We start from the raw sequence: 19,808 nt of genomic DNA, 5'->3' as shown, positions 1-19,808 counted from the left end.
CATGTCACGGGTCACAGTTATCCTTTCATCTGTACGATCTCTTGACCCATGTCAGCACCCCACCAGCACGGCACCAGATGGGCACAGGGTCTGGCGTTAGCAAGGACCTTGAGGCCTGCTGACTGGATGTGAGGGCTAGCACAGTACCATGAGTATGGATGCTGCTTAACACGACCCTGGCGGAAAGGCAGGTAATCTGGACAAAGCAGACAGCCAGGTGAGGCTGGCTGAAGGTGGGACAGGAGCCAAATCACACAAACCAGGGCCCAGTAGGGCCAGTGTGGGGCTTTACTTGGGTCCCCATCTGATAGGGACTCCAGGCTCTGGTACCAAGGTGGCGTGGGGGCCAGATGCAGGTGTGAGCCAGAAGATGTGAGGGCAGCTGAGGTGGGGGAGGTTGGGGGCTCACAAATGCCCATCCTGACCTCGGTCCTCTTCTGCCCCATAAGTACCCCCAAGCCTGACAGGTACAGCCCAGGACGTGTGCTCTGCAACATGATGGCCCCATGCAGAGCCAGGCATAACTCAGGCTCCCCGCAGGCACTTACTCAAGTCTCACTGCCATCTTCTTACCTTGCACGTTGTGCCCACCAGGGCTCCATCCCGGCTCCAGGCAGCGCCCTGCACCAGGTCCCCATGGGCCACCAGCTCTGCAGAGAAGCAGCCAAAGTCAGGAAGGAGTCCAGGGTCCCCCACCCCATCCCAGGTGATGAGGGCACCAGGGAAGCACGTGCTGACGGGCCTGGCTTGGGGTAACTCCCCAGGGCAGAAGCAGCAGCTGCAAGGGTCCCTTTCAGGAGGGAGAAGTAAGGGCAACAGCTCCTTCTAGACATGCTTCACTGCACCTGGGGGCGTCTTCCTTCAGCCCTGCCCTCGTCAGGCCACGCTTCCACTCAAAAACCTTCTGAGGCTCCCTGCTCCTCGGCCTGGCTCTCACTTTCCACCCATGCTCACTTCCAGACACTCACCAACACCCCCCAACCGGGTTATGCCAGTCTACAGATGTGTCACACACACTCCGGCCCCGGGTCTCTGCTCAGGCCATCCCCACTCCTCTCTCAGTGTGACGGTTTTAAAATGTGTCCAAAATTCTTTGACACTCCTCCTGTTATAGGCTGAATCGTGTCCCCTCCAAAAGATGCTGAAGTCCCTCAGCACCTGTGAATGTGACCTTATTTGGAAACAGAGTCTTTGCAGATGATCAGGTTAAGCTGATGTGATTAGAGTGGGTCCTAACCCAACATGACTGGTGTTCTTTTGAAAAGAGAAACTGGACACAGAGATAGACATGCACTGAAGGAAGATGATGTGAAGACACAGGGAGAAGACGGCTGTCTATAAGCCAAGGAATGCCTGAGGCTACAGAAGCTGGGAGAGAGGAATAGAACAGATTCTCCCTCGCAGCCTCAGAAGGCACCAACCCTGCCAACACTTTGATTTCAGAATTCTGGTCTCCAGAATTGTGAGATGATAAATTTCTGTTATTTTAAGCCACTCAGTTTGTGGTACTTCATTAGAGCAGCCCTAGGAAACTAACATACCTTCCCTTCAAAACATGGAGCCCAATTCCCCTCCTCTTGAGCGTGAGCAAGACTCTGACTCGCTTCTAACAAAGAGAATTTGGTGAAAGCAATGGTATGTGACTTCCAAAGCTAGGTCATAAAAGGTGCTGGGGCCTCCTCCTTGCCCTCTCTCTTGGATTGTTCACCAGGGGAAGCTGGCCGCCACGTTGGGACGGCACTCAAGTGGCGGCCCATGGAGAGGCCCACATTGCAGGGAACTGAGGCCTCCTGCCCTCGGCCAACACCGTGTGAGTGAACCATGTTGGAAGGACATCCTTCCGCCCCAGTCAAGCCTTCAGATGAGGGCACCCCAGCCAATGTCTCGACTGCAACCTCACAAGAAGCTCTGAGCCAGAACCACCCAGCTAAACCACTCTCAAATTCCTGACCCTCAGGAACTGCGAGATAATAAATGTTTACAGTTGTCTTAAGCCTCTACACTTTAGGGTAATTTGTTCTGCCACAATAGATAACTACTATGCCAAGATTTACTCCCCTGGGGTTAATCCCAGCCCTGCCACGTACTTGCACCATGGCTCTGGCCAAGTTATTTAACTTCACCTGTTACCTGGGAATGGCAACACCCCCCAGTGGAACTGCTGTGCTGTGCTGAAGAGCCATGAAGCTCTCAGCACAGCGCTGGGCACAAAAGAAGGGCTTGAGAGATGGTTGTTACAGCTGGAGTGACTCCCTAATGACATACTGCCTGGTGACCTTCACCTCTGCTTCAAGGGTGAGGCTGGTCTCCTGGACTACAGCAGTTCTCTGGGGACAAGGCCTGCACCTTGTAGTTCATGTCTCTTGTGGCACAAGATGACTCCGTGGCAGGCACTGGCTGAGTTCTCAGTAACTGATGCTGTCAGGAGGGACCCTTGAGATACCCAGTTATGCTACTGACAGCCCTTGGTCCCAGCCTCAGAGGTAGGGACATCACCACGGTGAGCTTGACCCAGCCTGGACACTCTGTACAGCCCTGTGGGGCAAGTTCGTCCTTCAACTCTCTGAGCTTCATGTCTTTACCCTAAATGGGGATGAGCATGTCAAAGATGACTCTGCAGAAAGGACTCTGTGACGCTACCATGGAAAACACCTGGGCTCAGCTGTGGGTCACACTGCAGGGTCAGAACCATTCAAATACTGAGAAATCTGACTCACAGTTGTCATCCTCTATGTGTGGTCTGAATGTTGGTGTCCCCCCAAAATTCATATGTTGAAACCTAACCCAAACTGTGATGGAATTTGGAGGCAGGGCCTTTGGGAGGTGATTGGGGCTTGAGGATGAAGCCTCATAGGTGGGACTAGCGCCCTTATAAAAGAGACCCCAGAGAGCTCCCTTGCCCCTGCCTCCAGGTGAGGACACAGTGAGAAGATGGCCACCTATAACCAGGAGGCAGGCTCTCACCAGACACTGAGTCTGCTGGTGGCCTGATCTTAGACTCCCAGCCTCCAGAACTGTGGGAAATAAATTCCTGTTGTTTATAAGCCACCCAGTCTATGGTACTTTGTTATAGCAGACAAAACGGACTAGGACAAGCTACCCTGGGAAAATGAGAGAAGCATGTTGGGGGGGTGGGGGCTGTAAGACAGCAAAATCTTCATCTCCCAGGGCAGAAGTCAGTGGTTTGTTTTCAAAACTAAAATGACATACAATCAAGAAATAACAGTATAAGGAAGTTATTTAGACATATGGAGGAAAAAGCAGATAAAACAGCTAAGCGAGATGAAAACAGATGCCTATGGGAAGTGGGGAGGAACCGGGCGTTTGTAAGGAGCCTTGCAGAATCTTACCACAGTGTATACTATGTACGTGTGAAACTTTAATACATATTTAAAACTCACGTTACCACAAACACAAACAAAGAAACAAAGTGCTGTCCAGACCGGGGCTGCCCAGGAGGAGCCAGCCCATTCGGCCGGCCGTACCTGTGAGGGGCTGCCGCTTGGCGACGTCCCAGACCTTCACGACCGTGCCCGCCGCGCTCACCAGGATGCCGTCCACAGTGGGGTGGAACTGCAGCACCTCCACCTGCACGTCCACAGGGCCCAGCACAAGCCCGGGCCCCGAGGGCAGCGCCTGGCCGGGGGCTGGCAGCCGCCACAGTTTCACCTGCGGGAAAGAGCAGTCTGTGAGCTGTGAGGACTGGGAGGCTGCCCCCGGCCAGCTTTGCCCGGGACTGCCTGGACCCCAGGGGTATCCCATGTCGGGGAAGGGAGGGGAACCCTGCTCAGGATCACAGTGTGTGGCTAGAGGCTGGGAGGAGGACATGACTAGGGGGAGCCGAGGGCACTGCTCCATCTCCTCAGGCCTCCCACACCGCCCCAGCCCTGCTCTCCTTAGGCGGCCAAGCAACAGAACAGGTCACGGCGATGGCTCCGGGCAAGTGCACGGGAGCACCTGGGAGCCAATGCGGGTTGAGGAACTGAGAAAGTCTGGGCTAGCCCAGCCTTGAAAGCCTGCAGAGGGGCCAGAGGGCCCGAGGGCCCTGGAAGGGAGCGGGAGGGGCTGTTCTGGGAGAGAGCAGGGCCCGGGGGGCGTCCTGAGCCCCTAAGGAGGGGTGGGAGGGGCATCAAGCAGCTCTTCCAGTGGCTCCACTCACCGTCCTGTCAGCTGAGCCCGTGGCCAGGAGGAAGTCATCAAAGGGAGAGAAGTCCAGGTCTGTGACCAGGTCTGCAGGAGAGCAAAGGCTGACAGAGGTCCAACAAGAACCCGCCAGAATGTCCTGTTTCCATCCCAATGTGATCTCTCCCCAAGGCCGGGAATCACAGCCCGGAGCTTCTGAGGTGACACCTCTGCCCACATCTCAGCAAGCTAAAAGTCCGAGAAGTAGGGCACCTCTGGAAACCATGGGCAAACGCCACAGGCCCTTGCCTGTGACAGATGTCCCTGAGAGCCCTGCAGACCCAGGGTGGCCAAGGGCCCAGCATTGGGAGGTCAGTGGGATGACAGGCAGGAAGCTCCTCAGTTACCAGGCACCCACATTCGCCCCAAATCCAGAGCCCAGCCCGGGTGAATGAACACAAGTGCCAGCCCAGCTCTGGGCCCACAAGAGATTCAAAAACAGGACAGACGCCACCAGCTCTAAGAGACCCTCACCACCTCCAAGGGGAGACACACACCTCTCTGCAGACACAGCAAGAGGCCAGCTGGGCAAGCGGGGGGGCACCCCAAGGGCAGGGGTCAGGGTAGCCTTCATGGAGTGGGCATGGTGGGCCCTGGAGGATGTGGAGGGCTGGTACGTGTTAGGACATCAGGGAGGCGGGGGCTGGGGTGACACGCCCAACCTAGTTCTTTACCCTTCGATTCTTCCCCAAGCCAGGGCTGACTGGTCCGTGGGAGTGCACCTGACCCAAGAACAAACAGCCAGCTTTTCTCTTAAGGGACTTAAACCTGGAATGGGAAGGCCTAGGGACTGGCCTAGGTGCAGGCAGCCAGCAGGGAGGGAGCCATCAGCTCCCATGCCACGACCCTCTTGAGACCTGTGTGTCCAGCTGCTCCTCCAGTTCTGGAAGCTTCCCAGAAATCTTCCAATAAATCCCTTCCTGGCTTAAGCAAGCTGGAGTCGGTCTCAGTTCTTTGCAACCAAAGAACCTGAACTGCTCAGCCCTAGGGGGGGGCGGGAGGGGAGGCAGGGGGCATACAGAGTAAGTCAGAGCCTAGAGAGGAAATGAGGCTGGTGGTTTTGGGGGATAGAGATGAGGCCAGGGCTCGGGTGTGGAGGGTGGCAGGGGATGTGAGCAGGATGGCAAGACCCGCATTACCAGAGAAAGGAGCACAGCGACCATCCCCACTGCCTGCCTCCCCACAGGGCCAAGCAGGTATGCTTTCCTCCCAGGTCAGAGCCGAACCCTGGGCATCCCGCCCCAGAGGAGTAAAGAAGAGAAGAGGCGGACAAGGGGCACCCCTGGGACAGCCCTGGCCTGGACTCCTAGGTGCAGAAACCCTGCACCCCACCCTGCAGGCTCTACACTGGACAGGGCAGGACCCAGGCCAGGTGCAGTAGTACAGCTCCCCTGAGGGAATGAGAAGCAGTGATGTGGCCAATCTGAGTGCCCAGCTGTGCTGGCAGGCTTGTGTCCTTTATGTGCACGTCTCTCACCAAATCCTCACAACAACCTGTCAGGTGGGCATTGTGGCATCATCCCCAACTGGAAGACGAGGGCACAAGGACAGAGAGGTTAAGTAACTTGCCCAGAGCTGCACAGCTAAGAAGGGGCGAGGATGAGGTTCAGGCCAGCAGTCTGGCTTTAGAACCTACCACCTCAGTCCAACACTGCCTTTCCCAAATCGGAGGATGCCCCCAGCCACCACCCCACAGCCCAGATGTGCACAGCCCAAACGCTCTCTAGATGCTTCCCTGCCCTCTGCTCCCCTGCGTGGCTGGGCGGAAGGGCTACTGAGAGGCAGAAGGTGCCCCTGAAGGCAGGGTCCCCCGAAGGCAGGGCAATAGCCAGAGCTCAGCCCACCGCAATCCTCCCACCACTGGCACCTAAGAGGGCAGAATGGCATCTGGTGCCTCGAGGACAGGTTCCGAGGGAGCTGGAGCTCAGCTACCCCGAGAACAGCTTCTTGGCAAGGCCATTCCTGCAGGGAAAGGCTCTGAATAGTTGGAGCCACAGTGAGGCTACAATTCGCCAACAGAAGCCTGGTCCAGCTTCTATCTGGAGCCCCCCAGTAAAAAGGGGCTTACCACCTTGCAGACATCACCAACTTGGGGCAGCTCCCCCATGAGTAAATAGTATCAAGAAGCAAATAGCATGGTGCCGAAGAACACAGGGGTCAAACAGACCTGATTCTGGCTCTGCCAGCAGCAGCGCCAATGTTGGTAAGTTCCTAATCTCTCTGAGCCTCAGTTTTCTTAGGTGAAAAATGGGTTATTTTAAAACCTACTTCAAAAAGGTGTGAGAGTGGATGAGAAAGCACACTTCTTACGTGTGCTACAGCACAGATGGATCTCAAAACATTATGCTAAGTGAAAGAAGCCAGACTTAAAAGACTACGTATGGTATAATTTCATTCACGTGGACTGTCCAGAAAAGGCCAGCCTATAGAGCAGGAGCCAGCAAACGGTTCCTGTAAGGGGTGAGGTAGTAAATATCTTAGGTTTTGAGGGCCATATGGTCTCTGTCACAACTACTTGATGCTGCAGTTGCTGGGAGAAGGCAGCCACAGGCTGAACGGCAGTGAAGAGGTGCGGTTGCGTTCCAATAAAACGACTTACAAAGACAGGAGGCAGGCCAGATTCGGCCCCGACGGCAGTCTGCAGACCCTTGCTGCAGAGGCAGAAAGGAGATCAATGGTTGCAGAGGCTGCGGTGCCTGAGGTGGACTAACCGCAAAGGGGCACAGGGGATCTTTTGAGAAATGTTCTAAAACTGGAGGGCAGTATACACAGCCCCGTAACTTTAATAAAAGTCAAATCCTTCACTTAAAACAAGTAAAGTTAATGGTATGTAAATGATACCTCAATAAAGTTGTTGCAAAAAGCTTTAAAAAGGATTAGATGAGAAAATGCAGATAACATGCTTAGCACCTAGAGAGCTCTCCATCAATCTTCATTATTGTTATTTTATTAACTGCCATCATCATCTGGACCCCTACACTGAGCTGCACACTCAGACCAGGGACCAACGATCAGCCCCCTTCCCTTGGGGAAGCCCCCAAGGTCGCCCAACAGGCGGCCAGAAACGCAGGCCAGAGGGCTGGGCCCACAGCCGCCGCAGCTGGACAGGGAGAGAGGAGGCAGCTGGGCCAGCGCTGCCGCAGCCCAAGGAGAGCAAACTGTTCCCCAAAGCAGGCGGGCTGCCAGGCGGGCTGCTGGGCGCCCCCAGAAGCAGCTGCGGCAGACAAAAGCTCTCTTTGTGAGGGCCCATCTCTGGCCCTGCAGCCCAGCCAGCCCCCTCCTTGGAGGGGCCTACGCAGCCTGGCTGGGGAGGATGCCAGTGGCGAGAGGTAGTCTCCCAAGCTGCAGGAGAGGACACAGGGCTAAGAACCACAGAGGGCAGAGGCCTCAGCAGTGACAGGGAGTCAGTCTCAGCCTGGAGCCTGGTGCTACCTGGTGTATACCCCCTCCGCCCGGCTTGACCAGCTGGAGCATCTAGCTCCCCTCCTTTCTGCCCAGGTCAGAACTCTCAACCAAGACCCAGCCTTCCAATCTGGACCCCACCTGTCAGAAGGCACAGTGAAGATGACGGGAGGGACCTTGCAAGCCAAAGGGCAGTAAAACCAGGTGAGCATGAATCCCCGGCCCCGGAGAGGGTGGGGTAAGTTCCAGACTTCCTGGGTCCAGCCCCTACTCACCTGAATGGCAGCCCAGATGGGTCATGCATTTCTTGCCCTCTCCCTGGCCTTCCAGAGGCACGATGCCCAACACACCTGTCAAACAAACATGGGGGCTCTGACTTCAGGCCTAATGGAGACCATCTACCTCCCTGCCCAGGACACCCAGGGGACATGAGACCCAAAAGCTCAGCCTTGGATCTTTCCAGAGCCTCCACCAATCATAAGATCACACTCTCTGGACATAGCAATTGGCCCAGGGTTTAGTGCTTGCTCCACACAGGAACCTCCGTGACACTAGCCATACAGAAGACACTAGGGAAAGAGGTTGTCTCTTTTTGGCACTCTGGGTCATAAGAAGTCTGTTTGGAGCCACCAGTTGCCACTTTTCCCAGCTTTGCCTGAGAAAGAAGCCACCACCAGAGAGCCACAGAACTAAGGGACAGAAGAGAGGTCCGGGCTGATGACATGTGTGAGCCTCTGGACACAGCTCTGCCTGAAGCTCGTGAACTTCTTAGTTATACGAACCAAAAAGGTATCCATTTTTTGCTTATGTCAGTTTGAAGTCTCAGTTATCACTGGCAACCAAGAGTCTCAACTAACACAGGGAGCTTTTCAAATCTTTGTGTTCCTATTGACCCCAGCCACCCCCAGACAAGGAGTGGGTAGCATATGGGGACAGCTGGAAACAAAGGTGACAGCCTTATCCCTACTCCCCTGGCCATGCTCTTGAAGACCACAGCTGATGTGGTTTTTACAAAGTATACACACATGCCCTAACCAAGATCGATCTGATTACTGTACATGGACCAGTTTGTAGGGGTCTAAGGCTCTGCGGGGTGCTGACCTCTGAGCCCCAAGAGCCCCTCCAAGCCTCCAGCCTGCAATGAGCCTGCCCTTCTGTCCCACTCTGTCTAGGGTGACAATGCCTGAATCTCCACACCCACATCCACCTCCCTACCTGGACGGTCAGAGTTGAAGGCGATCAAGCTGCAGCTGGATTTGATATGGTTCCCACAAGAGGGGGCGGTTCCTGCTCGAATGTCACTGATCCAGGCCTGGAAATAAAGAATAAGAAACATGAAGGCCAGGGCTCTGCAAAGGCCTAAAGCAGGGGGTGGGGAATGATCCAGGGAACTCTCCCTTAAAGCTGTACCATTAGAGATGCATTCCTTTGGATCAAACCCTGTCCCCACTCAAGCAGTCCCTTAGAAAATGCAAAATGTTCTTGAAATGATAAAGCCTAAGTCATAAAGGAGGCGATTTTGCTTATTAAATCAGCTCTCTAATAAGAGTGAGGGGGCTGTCAGAAGGAAGCTCACGCTGAGCGAAGTCAAGAGGCTAATCGGGCAGTGTTTGTGTGTGTGGTGGGGGAGCTGATTCTGTTAAAATGGAGAGAGAGAAGCAGAGAAAGGAGAAGTTGTGCACCTAAGACAGAAGACAGACTCAACTTCCTCAACACATTGGTGAAGGCCTCCACCAAGTACAGGGGTCTCCTCCAAGCCCCAGGAGAAAACACCCAAGGTCAGAGAGGGAAAAATCAAGCCTTTCCACAAAGTCCCACAAACAGGTAAACAATGCACCCTCGTGAAAGGGCAATGATGTTAAGAGCCCCACATACGGAAGAGCAGAGGAGCACTTTCTCTGATGCTAAGATCAGCGAGGTCCAGATGTTGTCTCTGTTGGTTTCAAAGCAACACTCCCTTCTGCTGCCCAACAATCGAGCACCCATATTTCCCAGCCCACCCACCCACAGCGGCCCAGAAACCACCTCCACCACCCAAGTTTCTGTTTCAGTGTTCACTGCCAGGGGTAGAACATCATTATCTTGCATTATTTTTCCCTCTCAATTCTTGTTTATTGTACAAATACAGTGACGGGAAGTATCTTTGAAATGGAGACCACATCACCTGTTCTCTCATCTCGCTAACATAAACTGTCCTAAGCCCCCCTTGTAATCTCTGCTCCCATGCCTGTCTGTTTACCTTGCTGGACTGCGGCCCACCCACGAACAAGCCCCAGAGCCCCTCAAGCACACTCCAGACCCCTCCAAGCGGTACCTACTAAACTAAGAGAGACAGTATTAATGCAAAGTTGAGCACCTTTCCCCTCAACCCTCCACCTTCTTTCAACCTCTCAAGGGCTCCCCACTGCACTCACAATACAACCCAACTTCTTCCTGTGGCCCTCAGGCTCTGCAGGGCAGCTCCAGACTCAACTCACACCATGCTTCCCATCACTGCCCTCCATCCACCCTGGCCCACTTTCCGTTCCTCCACTAGGCTCTTCCCACCCCACTCTTCCTGTAGATGGCTGCTTCTCACCCTCTGGCCTCAGCTTAAATGTCACCTCCTCCCAGTAGCCTTCCCTGATCATCCCATTGAGATTAACCCCCACCTCATAATCCACCTCCATCTCCGTCCTAGCCCCTGATGTGTGTTCTTCAGTGCACTTATTAAAACTTGCAATGCCTTTGCAGGCCTGTCTGCTTGCTGGCTGTCTCCCTCAGGAGACTGTAGGCAACACAGAGGAAGGAAAGCGCTGTCGCGATCATGGCTGTGGCTCCAGAAGCTGGGCACAGCACCTGGGAGGTATGGAGGAAATACTGTCCAGAAAATGAAAACTGGGCTTCCGCCCCAGGCCGCCCTACTGTGTGCGTTGGCCTCTGATGGGGTCAGTGGAGGTCAGTTTCTAGACCTAATTATTGAAGGACACTCCCAGACCTTCTAAATAACACGGGGAGTGGCAGACCAGAGCTGGCATCGCCTCTGAAGCACATCCCCCCTCATCAAGCCAGCTGCCATTCCGGGGGTCTGAGGCGACCGCCAGCACCTGGCTCAGCTCTTCCTCTGGGCTCCACCTGCTCAGGCTTCCCCAGGCCCCACCCAGCCCCTGGCAGCATCACACCGAGTAAGGAAGGGCTTGCGCTGGCCGCGAGAGGAGGAAGCGCCGGCGGAAACCCGAGGGAGGGGCGCGCCTACGGCCGAGGGGCTCCCTCTCTCCAGCTGACACGCCGGACTCGCCGAGGCCACGGCAGAGAGGGCATCTCTCCCACACCCCAGCCCCGGGCAGGGGTGATCGGGGCGGCAGGGAGGAGGAGCTGCGGCTCCCGTGCAAGGCCGACCGGAAGCTGGGAAGGCAGGGAGCCTCGCAGGCCTCAGGCCTCGGCCCCGGCAGGGCGGGCTGAGCCGCCTCGGGGGTCCCGGGGTGAGGCTCGGATGGGCCACGGACCGCGGGGCTCACGGAGCGGCCAGAGAACGTCTCTGGAGCGCCGGACTCTGCCCGCCGGGCAGCCAAACGCAGGAGTCGGGCCTGAAGGGGGCGCCCCGGGGCAGGCGGGCTCGAGGGACCCCGCGTGGAGCCCAGGGAGCTGAGGGAGGGGAGGCCGCGGGGCGACGGGCAACAGCGGGTCGGGCTCACCTCGCGGCGGGGCGGCCGGGCCTCCGTATGCCGGAACTTGGACACCTTGAAGCGGTTCATGGCGGCAGCGACCGCAGCGGACGCAGCTTCGAAAACCCGGGCGTGGGCTCTCAGGTGCACGGAAAGCAGCCGCGACTCCCGCCGCCTCCGGCCCCACCCGCGGCCCGCCGACCGCGGCCACGCCCCCACACGCCCTTGCCAATCACAGGCTGCCCCGGCCCGCCGGGCCACGCCCCCGGCCCCCTCTCCCTCTGCGCCCGCGCGGTCGGCCCCGCCCGTTGGCCAATCGCAGCTCGGCCACTCCGCGAGGCCACGCCCCGATGGCGAGGGCCCGCGGCGCCGGCGGGGAAGTCACGTGCTGCGCGCTGTTCGCCCCCGGCCCCGCGGTGAGTGCATGGGGACTGGGGGCGACAGCCGCGATTTTGTGTGTAGTGCTTTGCCTCCGGAGGCTTTCCAGTGTGCGGGACACACCCTCCCGAGGAGGAGGGGGAGCAGGAATCAACTGGCTCCATTTCGAAGACAGGGAACGGACCCACCGAGAGAGGAGCCGCTGGCCGCCGTCACACAAATAGTGACTGGCAGCGGGGGAACGGGAGCCCAGGTCTGATGCAAATCCCTGTCCGTGAAGCCTACTCTAAAGCCTGCATCCCACCCGCCCTGCTTAGGCCAGGTGCGCTTCGTGGGAGGGATGGAGCCTTCAGCATCCCCTTATTAGGGCATGTCTTGGCTGCAGGCCTTGGGCGCCGTGGGGCAGGACTCCTCGAAAAAGATCAATGTATCATTTACAGATAACCTGAAAGGGCAAAAGGTAAGGACAAAGGAGAATCCCTTAAGTAGCACATGTGCCCAACCGGCGCTGCTTGCTCAGTCCCCGGCAACTCAGGAGAAAAGACAGCAGGTTCATTCCACCTGGGGCCTTCGTTGCACAAGCATTTCTCCTCGCTTTGAAAATTGACTCCATGATTCCAGAATATGCTTTCTGCTTGAGGACAGACATAACACCTGCTCAGGCGTGTCTGGAAAAGGGACTTTGATCTAAGGAATGTGAATGATTGGTCGGAACCGCCAGTTGCTTCGAAGAAAACTCCCCTTCCACAGCCTGCCACAGAGGTAAGCCTCCCCTGAGGTAGGCTGCCCAAGGGTGATTCTGAAAGCTTGGCCTGGCGATGGGCACGAATGGACCCCAAAATGCAAGTTCTTTTTTTTTTCAATTCTCACAAGGAAACTGTGAGGACTAAGAGGCCACTTACCAGTATCCTCCTGAGTGAGTTAAAAGTGAGTTTGACACTCCATAAACTAAAAATAGTATGTCAATAGAGTTGACTAAGGCCTGGGATTTGGAATTCTAAGCAGTCTGGCAGACACTGGAGTGCAGCTTTCTCATGGCACATACTCTACAGACTCTGCAATTCCAGCAGCTTTGGGAAAGGCACCATCAGTGCAGTCTTGAGTTGGTTGTGGTGTCCAATTACTGCAGATTTTGTCAGTTTTTCAAATTGTGATAAAAAAATATAAAATTAAAAAATTTTAAGTTTACAGTTCAGTAGTGTTAAAGACATTCACAGTGTTGTGCAACAGATATCCAGAACTTTTTCATGCAAAACTGAAACTCTATACCCATTTAAACAACAACTTCCTATTTCCAACTCTTCCCAACCCTTGGTAACCACCATTCTACTTTCAGTTTCTATGAGTTTGAGTACATTAGATGCCTCATATAAGTGGAATCACACATTGTCTCTTTGTGACTGACTTATTTCATTTAGCACAATGTCCTCAAGGTTCGTCCATGTTATAGTGTGTGACGGAATTTCCATCCTTTTAAAGACTGGATGGGGCCAGCCTGGTGGGATAGCGGTTAAGTTTGCATGTTCTGCTTTGGCAGCCTAGGATTCGCTGGTTCAGATCCTAGACGCAGACCTACTCACCAGTCATCAAGCCATGCTGAGGCAGCGTCTCACCTAGAAGAGCTACAACTCTACAACTATGATACACAACTATGTACTGGGGCTTTGGGGAGGAAAAAAAAAGAGGAAGATTGGCAACAGATGTTAGCACAGGGCATTCTTCCTCAAAAAAAAAAAATGATAAAGATTGGATAATATTCTGTTGTATGTATATACTATGTTTTGTTTATCCATTCGTCTATCAGAGGACACTTGGGGTTCCTCCACCTCTTGGCTATTGTGAATAATGCTGCTATGAACGTGGGTGTGCAAATACCTCTTCAGGACCCTGCTTTCAGTTCTTTTGGATATATACCCAGAAGTGGGATTGCTGGATCATATGGTAGTTCTATTTTTAATTTTTGAGGGGCCTCCATACCAGATATTGCTCTTAGAATTACAATTAGTAATAGTTTAGTACCATCCTTTAGTTACTGTTGGTTGTTTGGTTGATTCTACAGTACACAGTAACCCCTATTTGCATCAACAGTATTTGACTTATAACTTCCTAGTAAGGAGACATTCAGACATTATGCATTGTGATCCAAATATAAATCAGCTATAGATCTAAAACTCTTAGAAGAAAACAAGCAAAAGCTTCCTTACATTGCATTTAGCAATAATTCTTTGGATATGACACCAAAGGTCCAGGGAAAAAGAAAAAATAAGACAAACTGGACTGCATGAAAAATTTTTGAATTTGTGCATGAAAAGACACTATCCACAAAATAAAAAGGCAACCCACAGAATGGGAGAAAATGTTTGCAAATCATATATCTGATAAAGGCTTAATACCCAGAATATACAGAGAACTCCTAGAACGCAGCAACAACGAAAAACCCCATCTAATTTAAAAATGGGCAGGGCTGGCCCCATGGCTTAGCGGTTAAGTGCGCGCACTCCGCTGCTAGCAGCCCAGGTTCAGATCCCGGGCGCGCACCAAGGCACCGCTTCTCCGGCCATGCTGAGGCCGAGTCCCACATACAGCAACTAGAAGGATGTGCAGCTATGACATACAGCTATCTACTGGGGCTTTGGGGGGGAAAAAATAAAATCTTAAATAAAAATAAAAATGGGCAAAGGACTTGAATAGACATTGCTCCAAAGAAGATATACAAACAGCCAATAAGCACATGAAAAGATGCTCAACATCACTAATCATCATCAGGGAAATGCAAATCAAAACTACTACAAGATGGGCTGTCCCCATGGCTTAGCGGTTAAGTGTGCGCGTTCCGCTGCTGGCGGCCTGGGTTCGGATCCCGGGCGCGTACCGACTCACTGCTTCTCCAGCCATGCTGAGGCCGCGTCCCACATACAGCAACTAGAAGGACGTGCAGCTATGACATACAACTATCCACTGGGGTTTTGGGGGAAAAATAAATAAATAAAATTATAAAAAAAAAAAAAAACCTACTACAAGGCACCCAATAGGATGGCTACTATCAAAAAAAAAGAAAAAAGAAAAGTGGGGCTGGCCCGATGGCCTAGTGGTTAAGTTCAGTGCACTCTGCTTCATAGGCCTGGGTTTGGTTCCCAGGCACAGACCTACACCACTCATCAGCAGCCATGCTGTGGCAGTGACCCACAGACAAAATTGAGGAAGATTGGCACAGATGTTAGCTCAGGGCAAATCTTCCTCAAGCAAAAAAAAGAAGAGGAAGATTGGCAACAGATCTTCCCTCAGGGCAAATCTTCCTCAACAAAAACAGAAAAAAGAGAGTGAGCCTAGTGGTGATGGCCTAGTGGTTAAAGTTTGGCACTTTCACCACTTCGGTGGCCCAGGGCAAGGAACACACCACTCATCTGTCAGTTGCCATGCTGTGGTGGCAGCTCACATAGAAGGACTAGAAGGATCTACAACTAGAATATACAACTATGTACTGGGGCTTTGGGGAGGAAAAAAGGAAATAACAAGTGTTGGCAAGGAAGTAGAGTTACTGGAACCCTTGTGCACTGTTGGTGGGAATGTAAAACGGTACAGCTTCTGTGGAAAACAGTCTGGCAGTTCCTCAAAAATTAAAAATAGAACCACCATATGATCCAACAATTCCACTTCTGGGTACATACCCCAAAGAATTGAAAGCAGGGTTAGGAAGAGAGATTTGCACACCCATGTTCATAGCAGCATTATTCACCATAGTTAAAATGTGGAAGCAACCCAAGTGTACGCTGATGGATGAATGGATAAGCAAAATGTGGTATATACATACAATGGAATATTATTTAAAATAATTAGCTTTTAAAAAGATAGAAATTCTGCAATATGCTACAACATGGATAAACCTTGAGGACATTATGCTAAGTGAAGCCAGTCACAAAAAGATGAATACTGTGTGCTTCCACTTACATGAGGTACTTAGTCACAATCATAAAGACAGAAAGTAGAATGGTGGTTGCCAGGGACTGAAGCAGGGAGAAGTGGGGAGTTTAATGGATATAGAGGGGCTGGCCCGGTGGCGCAAGCAGTTAAGTGCGCGCGCTCTGCTGTGGCGGCCCGGGGTTCGCCGGTTCGGATCCCGGCCGCGCACCAATGCACTGCTTGTCAAGCCATGCTGTGGCAGCATCCCATATAAAGTGGAGGAAGATGGGCATGGATGTGAGCCCAGGGCCAGTCTTCCTCAGCAAAAAAAACAGGAGGATTGGCAGATGTTAGCTGAGGGCCAATCTTCCTCACACACACACAAAATAATGGATATAGAGTTTCACTTTTACAAAATGAAAAGAGTTGTGGGGATGGATGGTGGTGATGGTTGCACAACATTATGAATGTATTTAATACCATTAATACACTAAAAATGGGTAGGATGGTAAATTTTATGTGCATTTTCCCACAAAAAAATTAATATAAACCAACCATATACCTATTGCAAAGGTTCCTATAAACCTCCAAATTTGCTTGATGTCACTTCGTTGTTATCCCTGAGTTAGTTTTCTTTTTAATCTGCCATTATGTCAGATGGGCTTAAATGGGCACAGACAGAAAATGAAAAAGACTTTAACCCCCAAAGGTAACAAATGAACATGCCGTGGGTTAAATCTGGTCTATGGATATGTTTTAGTTGGTTCACCTGGTGTTTGAAAAATTAGGAAGTTTCATTAAAGTTTGGATTTCAGTGTCTCTTGAAAAATGGAAAGATTTGGCAAGGCTAGGTCCACATCCCCACATGGCTAACATGGGCTAGAGCTGAGTACCACCTGCCACTTTTAAAGCACGTTGTCCCTGTCATCTTATAAACTGCCACTCCACTCTTATACTTTACCTGCCTGGCCCTGGCACCTGGGTTTGTGACCCCTGACTTTCTCTCCTGAGAGAGAGGGAGAGGGGGAGGGGGAGGGGGGAGAGGGGGAGAGGGAGGGAGATTTCAATGTGTCCATTCCCACAGTGACCAACCTGAGCCCTACAACAGGGGAGAGGTAAGGCCCGAAGGACATCGAGGCCCAGAGAGTGACCATCTCACATGTTCCCACATCCATTCTGGCTGGAGAGAGTTTCTTTCTGGTAGAGAGCTCAGAGCTCTAAGGCTGCTGCAAACTTGAGCTGAATAAATTACTTGTGAATTGCAAAGTTGAACTCACTATTGGCTTCCAATATTCCTTCCAGCCCCACGAGCCTGTGAATTACCAGCTTTGTCTTTACACTCCCAATAACTCCACTTCCCAACTGTCTATAAGGACACTGGAAGACACCTCTCTACCCTAAACGGCAGTCTATCAAAAGGTGGGTCAAATTCCAGCAAAACAAGGATGTCTGGTTAGCTTGGTGCCTGGCAAGATGATTTAAATTTCACAGGTCCTGTTTCCAAGAATCATTAATAATGAACAAGAATTTGGGAGTCCATTGGAGTGAAGTCCTCATTCTAGAAAACTCAAAACACTTCATGTAACTGAAGGAAAGGACATTAGCAGGAAGAAAAGAGACCAGTGAGGAAGAAGAGGGCAAAAAACCCCCCACAAAAGTGTTAAACAGCCTTAGGATGCATCCTTATTTTAAACTGTGATGCCAAAGAAAAGAAGTTTCCAACAGGATGTTCTCTTCTGTGAAGTCAGTGGTTTCCATAAATCAGAATTTTTGCAAGAGAGGGAAGGATGAGGCTAGCTTCAGTGCCAACAACAAATTCCTTAGATCTAGTTATCTGCCCCTGAAATAACTATTTTATTTTTTTTGGTGAGGAAGATTAGCCCTAAGCTAACATCTGTGCCCATCTTCCTCTATTTTATATGTGGGACGCCTGTCACAGCATGGCTTGATAAGTGGTGCATAGGTCTGTGCCCGTGCCTGCAAACCCCAGGCCACTGAAGCAGAGTGCGAGAACTCAACCACTAAACTACTGGGCCTGCCCGTGAAATGATTGTTTCTTAAGATGCGCACTGAAAACATTTTTATATGTAAGCCCTGCCTTCTTCATTTCAGGAGCTGGCCCAGAAAGGCACTTTAGCACAGGAAGTGAACAATTATGCAACACAATACATTTCAAAAATTGGGAAAAACACTCATTATCCCATCCAAGCATGACAGTGCACCTTGCGTTATTGTCTTGTTGTTTCTCAAATGGAGGTGTACCCAAGTGTTCTTGGGCTCTGAAGCTTTATTACACCTAGTGATTTGTTTCGATTTTTTACAATAACTTGCAAAATATTTTAACAGAAACACAAAATTTAACTTTTGTATTGATAATTCACAACTAAAGGGCATTTTCATAGAAAAGACTGTCATTTTCTAAGGTGATGTTTTTCACATTGGAGTCTACTGATCGCCAGAAGATCCAGAGCTTTATTCTTAGCGTCTGTGCTCTTTTTTTTTTTCTCTTTAGAAGAGTTCCTTTCATCTCTCAGGTTTGTGAAACATTGCTTAAATTTAAGCCTCCTTTGGGCAGAAGAATATTTAGCTTCAAGCTGTGGCTTTGAAGGGCTGTTTAGGAAATCATTAGCACGAGGTCACACTAGGCAAGGACACAGCTCCTCTCCTTCTTTTCCAGGGAACTGCACCTGCTGCAGATGTCATGTCTGGGAACACCTGGGTCCCACATTCCACATCCCCTTGGAATCACTCCATACTCTCTTGGGGAGGGAAGGAAATGCTACAATTAGAGAAATCCTGAGCTAGCTTTTATTGCCTCTGAAGAGAGCAGCTCAGGGCCTTCTGCCCTCCCTGGAAGGGCTCCTTGCTCACATGAAGGGAGGGTAGCAGCCATCGTATCGTGTAGCCATGGACTTGGCCAGTCCCATTGTACCTTGGATGGTCAGTGTCAGTATCCACAGGAAATAACGGAGTAGACCCTCTTGTCTCCCTTTGCCTTCAGCCCTGCAGGCTGGAGGATGGTATTTAAACTTCCTACTAGCTCTCACAGATCTCACCACCTGAGGAGAGAGGGAAAGGGCCCAGTGGAACAGTAAAATGAAAAGTGCAGAGGGGGGATGCTTGTGAAACTTGTGTGTTTGCAAGTAACATTTGTTTCTCCTTAAAGCTGAAGTTTTTGGCTTTAGACAAGAAGGAGTGGGGGAAGGACACGACATATTCTGCCTGGGAATGTGGGTAGGTGTGGCCTGTGTGCTCATCCTAATTTTTGGCACCAAGCCTGGGATAGATCCATTTGTGTCCTGTCACAGCTGAAGTCCTTGGAAGGCAGTGAAACAGTCTGTAGGTGGCAATGGTAATAAATACTTGCCCTGCCTCCCTTTTGTGAGAAGCAAATGAAATTCAGCATGAGAAAGTACTTGGTAAACTACCAAGGGCTATATGACTGGGAGCTATTGATCCCAATGATATGAAGGTGCATGGTTTAAAGAAAGAGCTCTGGTTTGGTTAAGAACAAGGCTTGGATCTTAGTCACCTACTCACTAGCTGTGTGATCTTGCACAAGTCTTGTCATCTTTCAGAGCTTATTTTGTTGTTATTTGGGGGGAAGTGGGGGTTCATTTGTAAAAATGGAAGTAGTCTTTGCCATACCTACCTCACAGAGTTGTGATTGTATCAAAATAGAAAACATGAGACAGTTCTTTGTGAACTGTAAAGAGACTGTTCTTAGCACAGCTAAAATGTTCAGATCTCTCCATAGCCACCAACTACCTGAAATTGGTCCCATACATATCTCAAGTGTGATAAGTCCAAATAACAATAACTCATTATCTTTCTGCAAAACCTGCTCCTTTCCTGCGTTTTTTAGCTTGGCATCACCAGTAGTTGGGGGAACATAAAAAAGTATATTTGTTGTCCCCCAACAACTATCAGATCAAGGTGATTCAGGAACCACAACTGGGAAGATTTCACAAAGCTTTGTAACTTACCCATGTTTAGTAACTGTATCATGTCCTGCTTCTCTATGGTGACTAGCAGTGAAAGAAACCATGCACAGGCCTAGCTGCTCTCATCAGGGAGTCTTTCCAACGGCTTCTGTGTTCTTCCCAAGGACCTGTTGTTCTCTCCTTTAGTAGCCACCATCACCCACTCCATTCTCTTGGGGTTCTCTGCTTCATAAGAGGAAATATGGGGTCCCCAACAGTCAACCTTCCTGCTATCCCCTAAAAGAAGAACCCCCCCCCCTTTCAATGTGGAGGATTTTTACTGTTAATCACCATGGGAGATGGATGGGGGGAAAACAAA

The 19,808-nt window shown here is 51.4% G+C and overlaps 1 protein-coding gene across 6 annotated transcripts in view; it reads right to left on the bottom strand.

Annotated features, from left to right (window-relative positions):
* The window catches only part of LOC131422703 (mitochondrial import inner membrane translocase subunit TIM16), a 67,405-nt gene extending 56,002 nt beyond the window's left edge, over positions 1-11,403 (bottom strand). For 3 of the 6 annotated variants that reach the window (XM_058570153.1, XM_058570155.1, XM_058570156.1), the window contains exons 1-6: positions 11,259-11,403; positions 8,800-8,896; positions 7,860-7,934; positions 4,160-4,230; positions 3,486-3,669; positions 574-650 (exon numbers count right to left, since the gene is read on the bottom strand). In XM_058570153.1, coding sequence (XP_058426136.1) covers positions 574-650; positions 3,486-3,669; positions 4,160-4,230; positions 7,860-7,934; positions 8,800-8,896; positions 11,259-11,318 — 564 coding nt within the window. In that variant the 5' untranslated portion in view covers positions 11,319-11,403. Of the gene's footprint in view, positions 1-573; positions 651-3,485; positions 3,670-4,159; positions 4,231-7,859; positions 7,935-8,799; positions 8,897-9,823; positions 10,088-11,258 lie in introns of those variants that run through there. The other 3 variants (XM_058570151.1, XM_058570152.1, XM_058570154.1) reach the window with 3 other exon arrangements.
* Between the last annotated feature and the right edge of the window lie 8,405 nt (positions 11,404-19,808).

This window comes from Diceros bicornis, chromosome 26 (genome assembly GCF_020826845.1).
Source record: "Diceros bicornis minor isolate mBicDic1 chromosome 26, mDicBic1.mat.cur, whole genome shotgun sequence".
In the NCBI taxonomy this organism is placed as follows: domain Eukaryota; kingdom Metazoa; phylum Chordata; class Mammalia; order Perissodactyla; family Rhinocerotidae; genus Diceros; species Diceros bicornis.
This window is presented reverse-complemented; position numbering and strand designations above follow the sequence as displayed.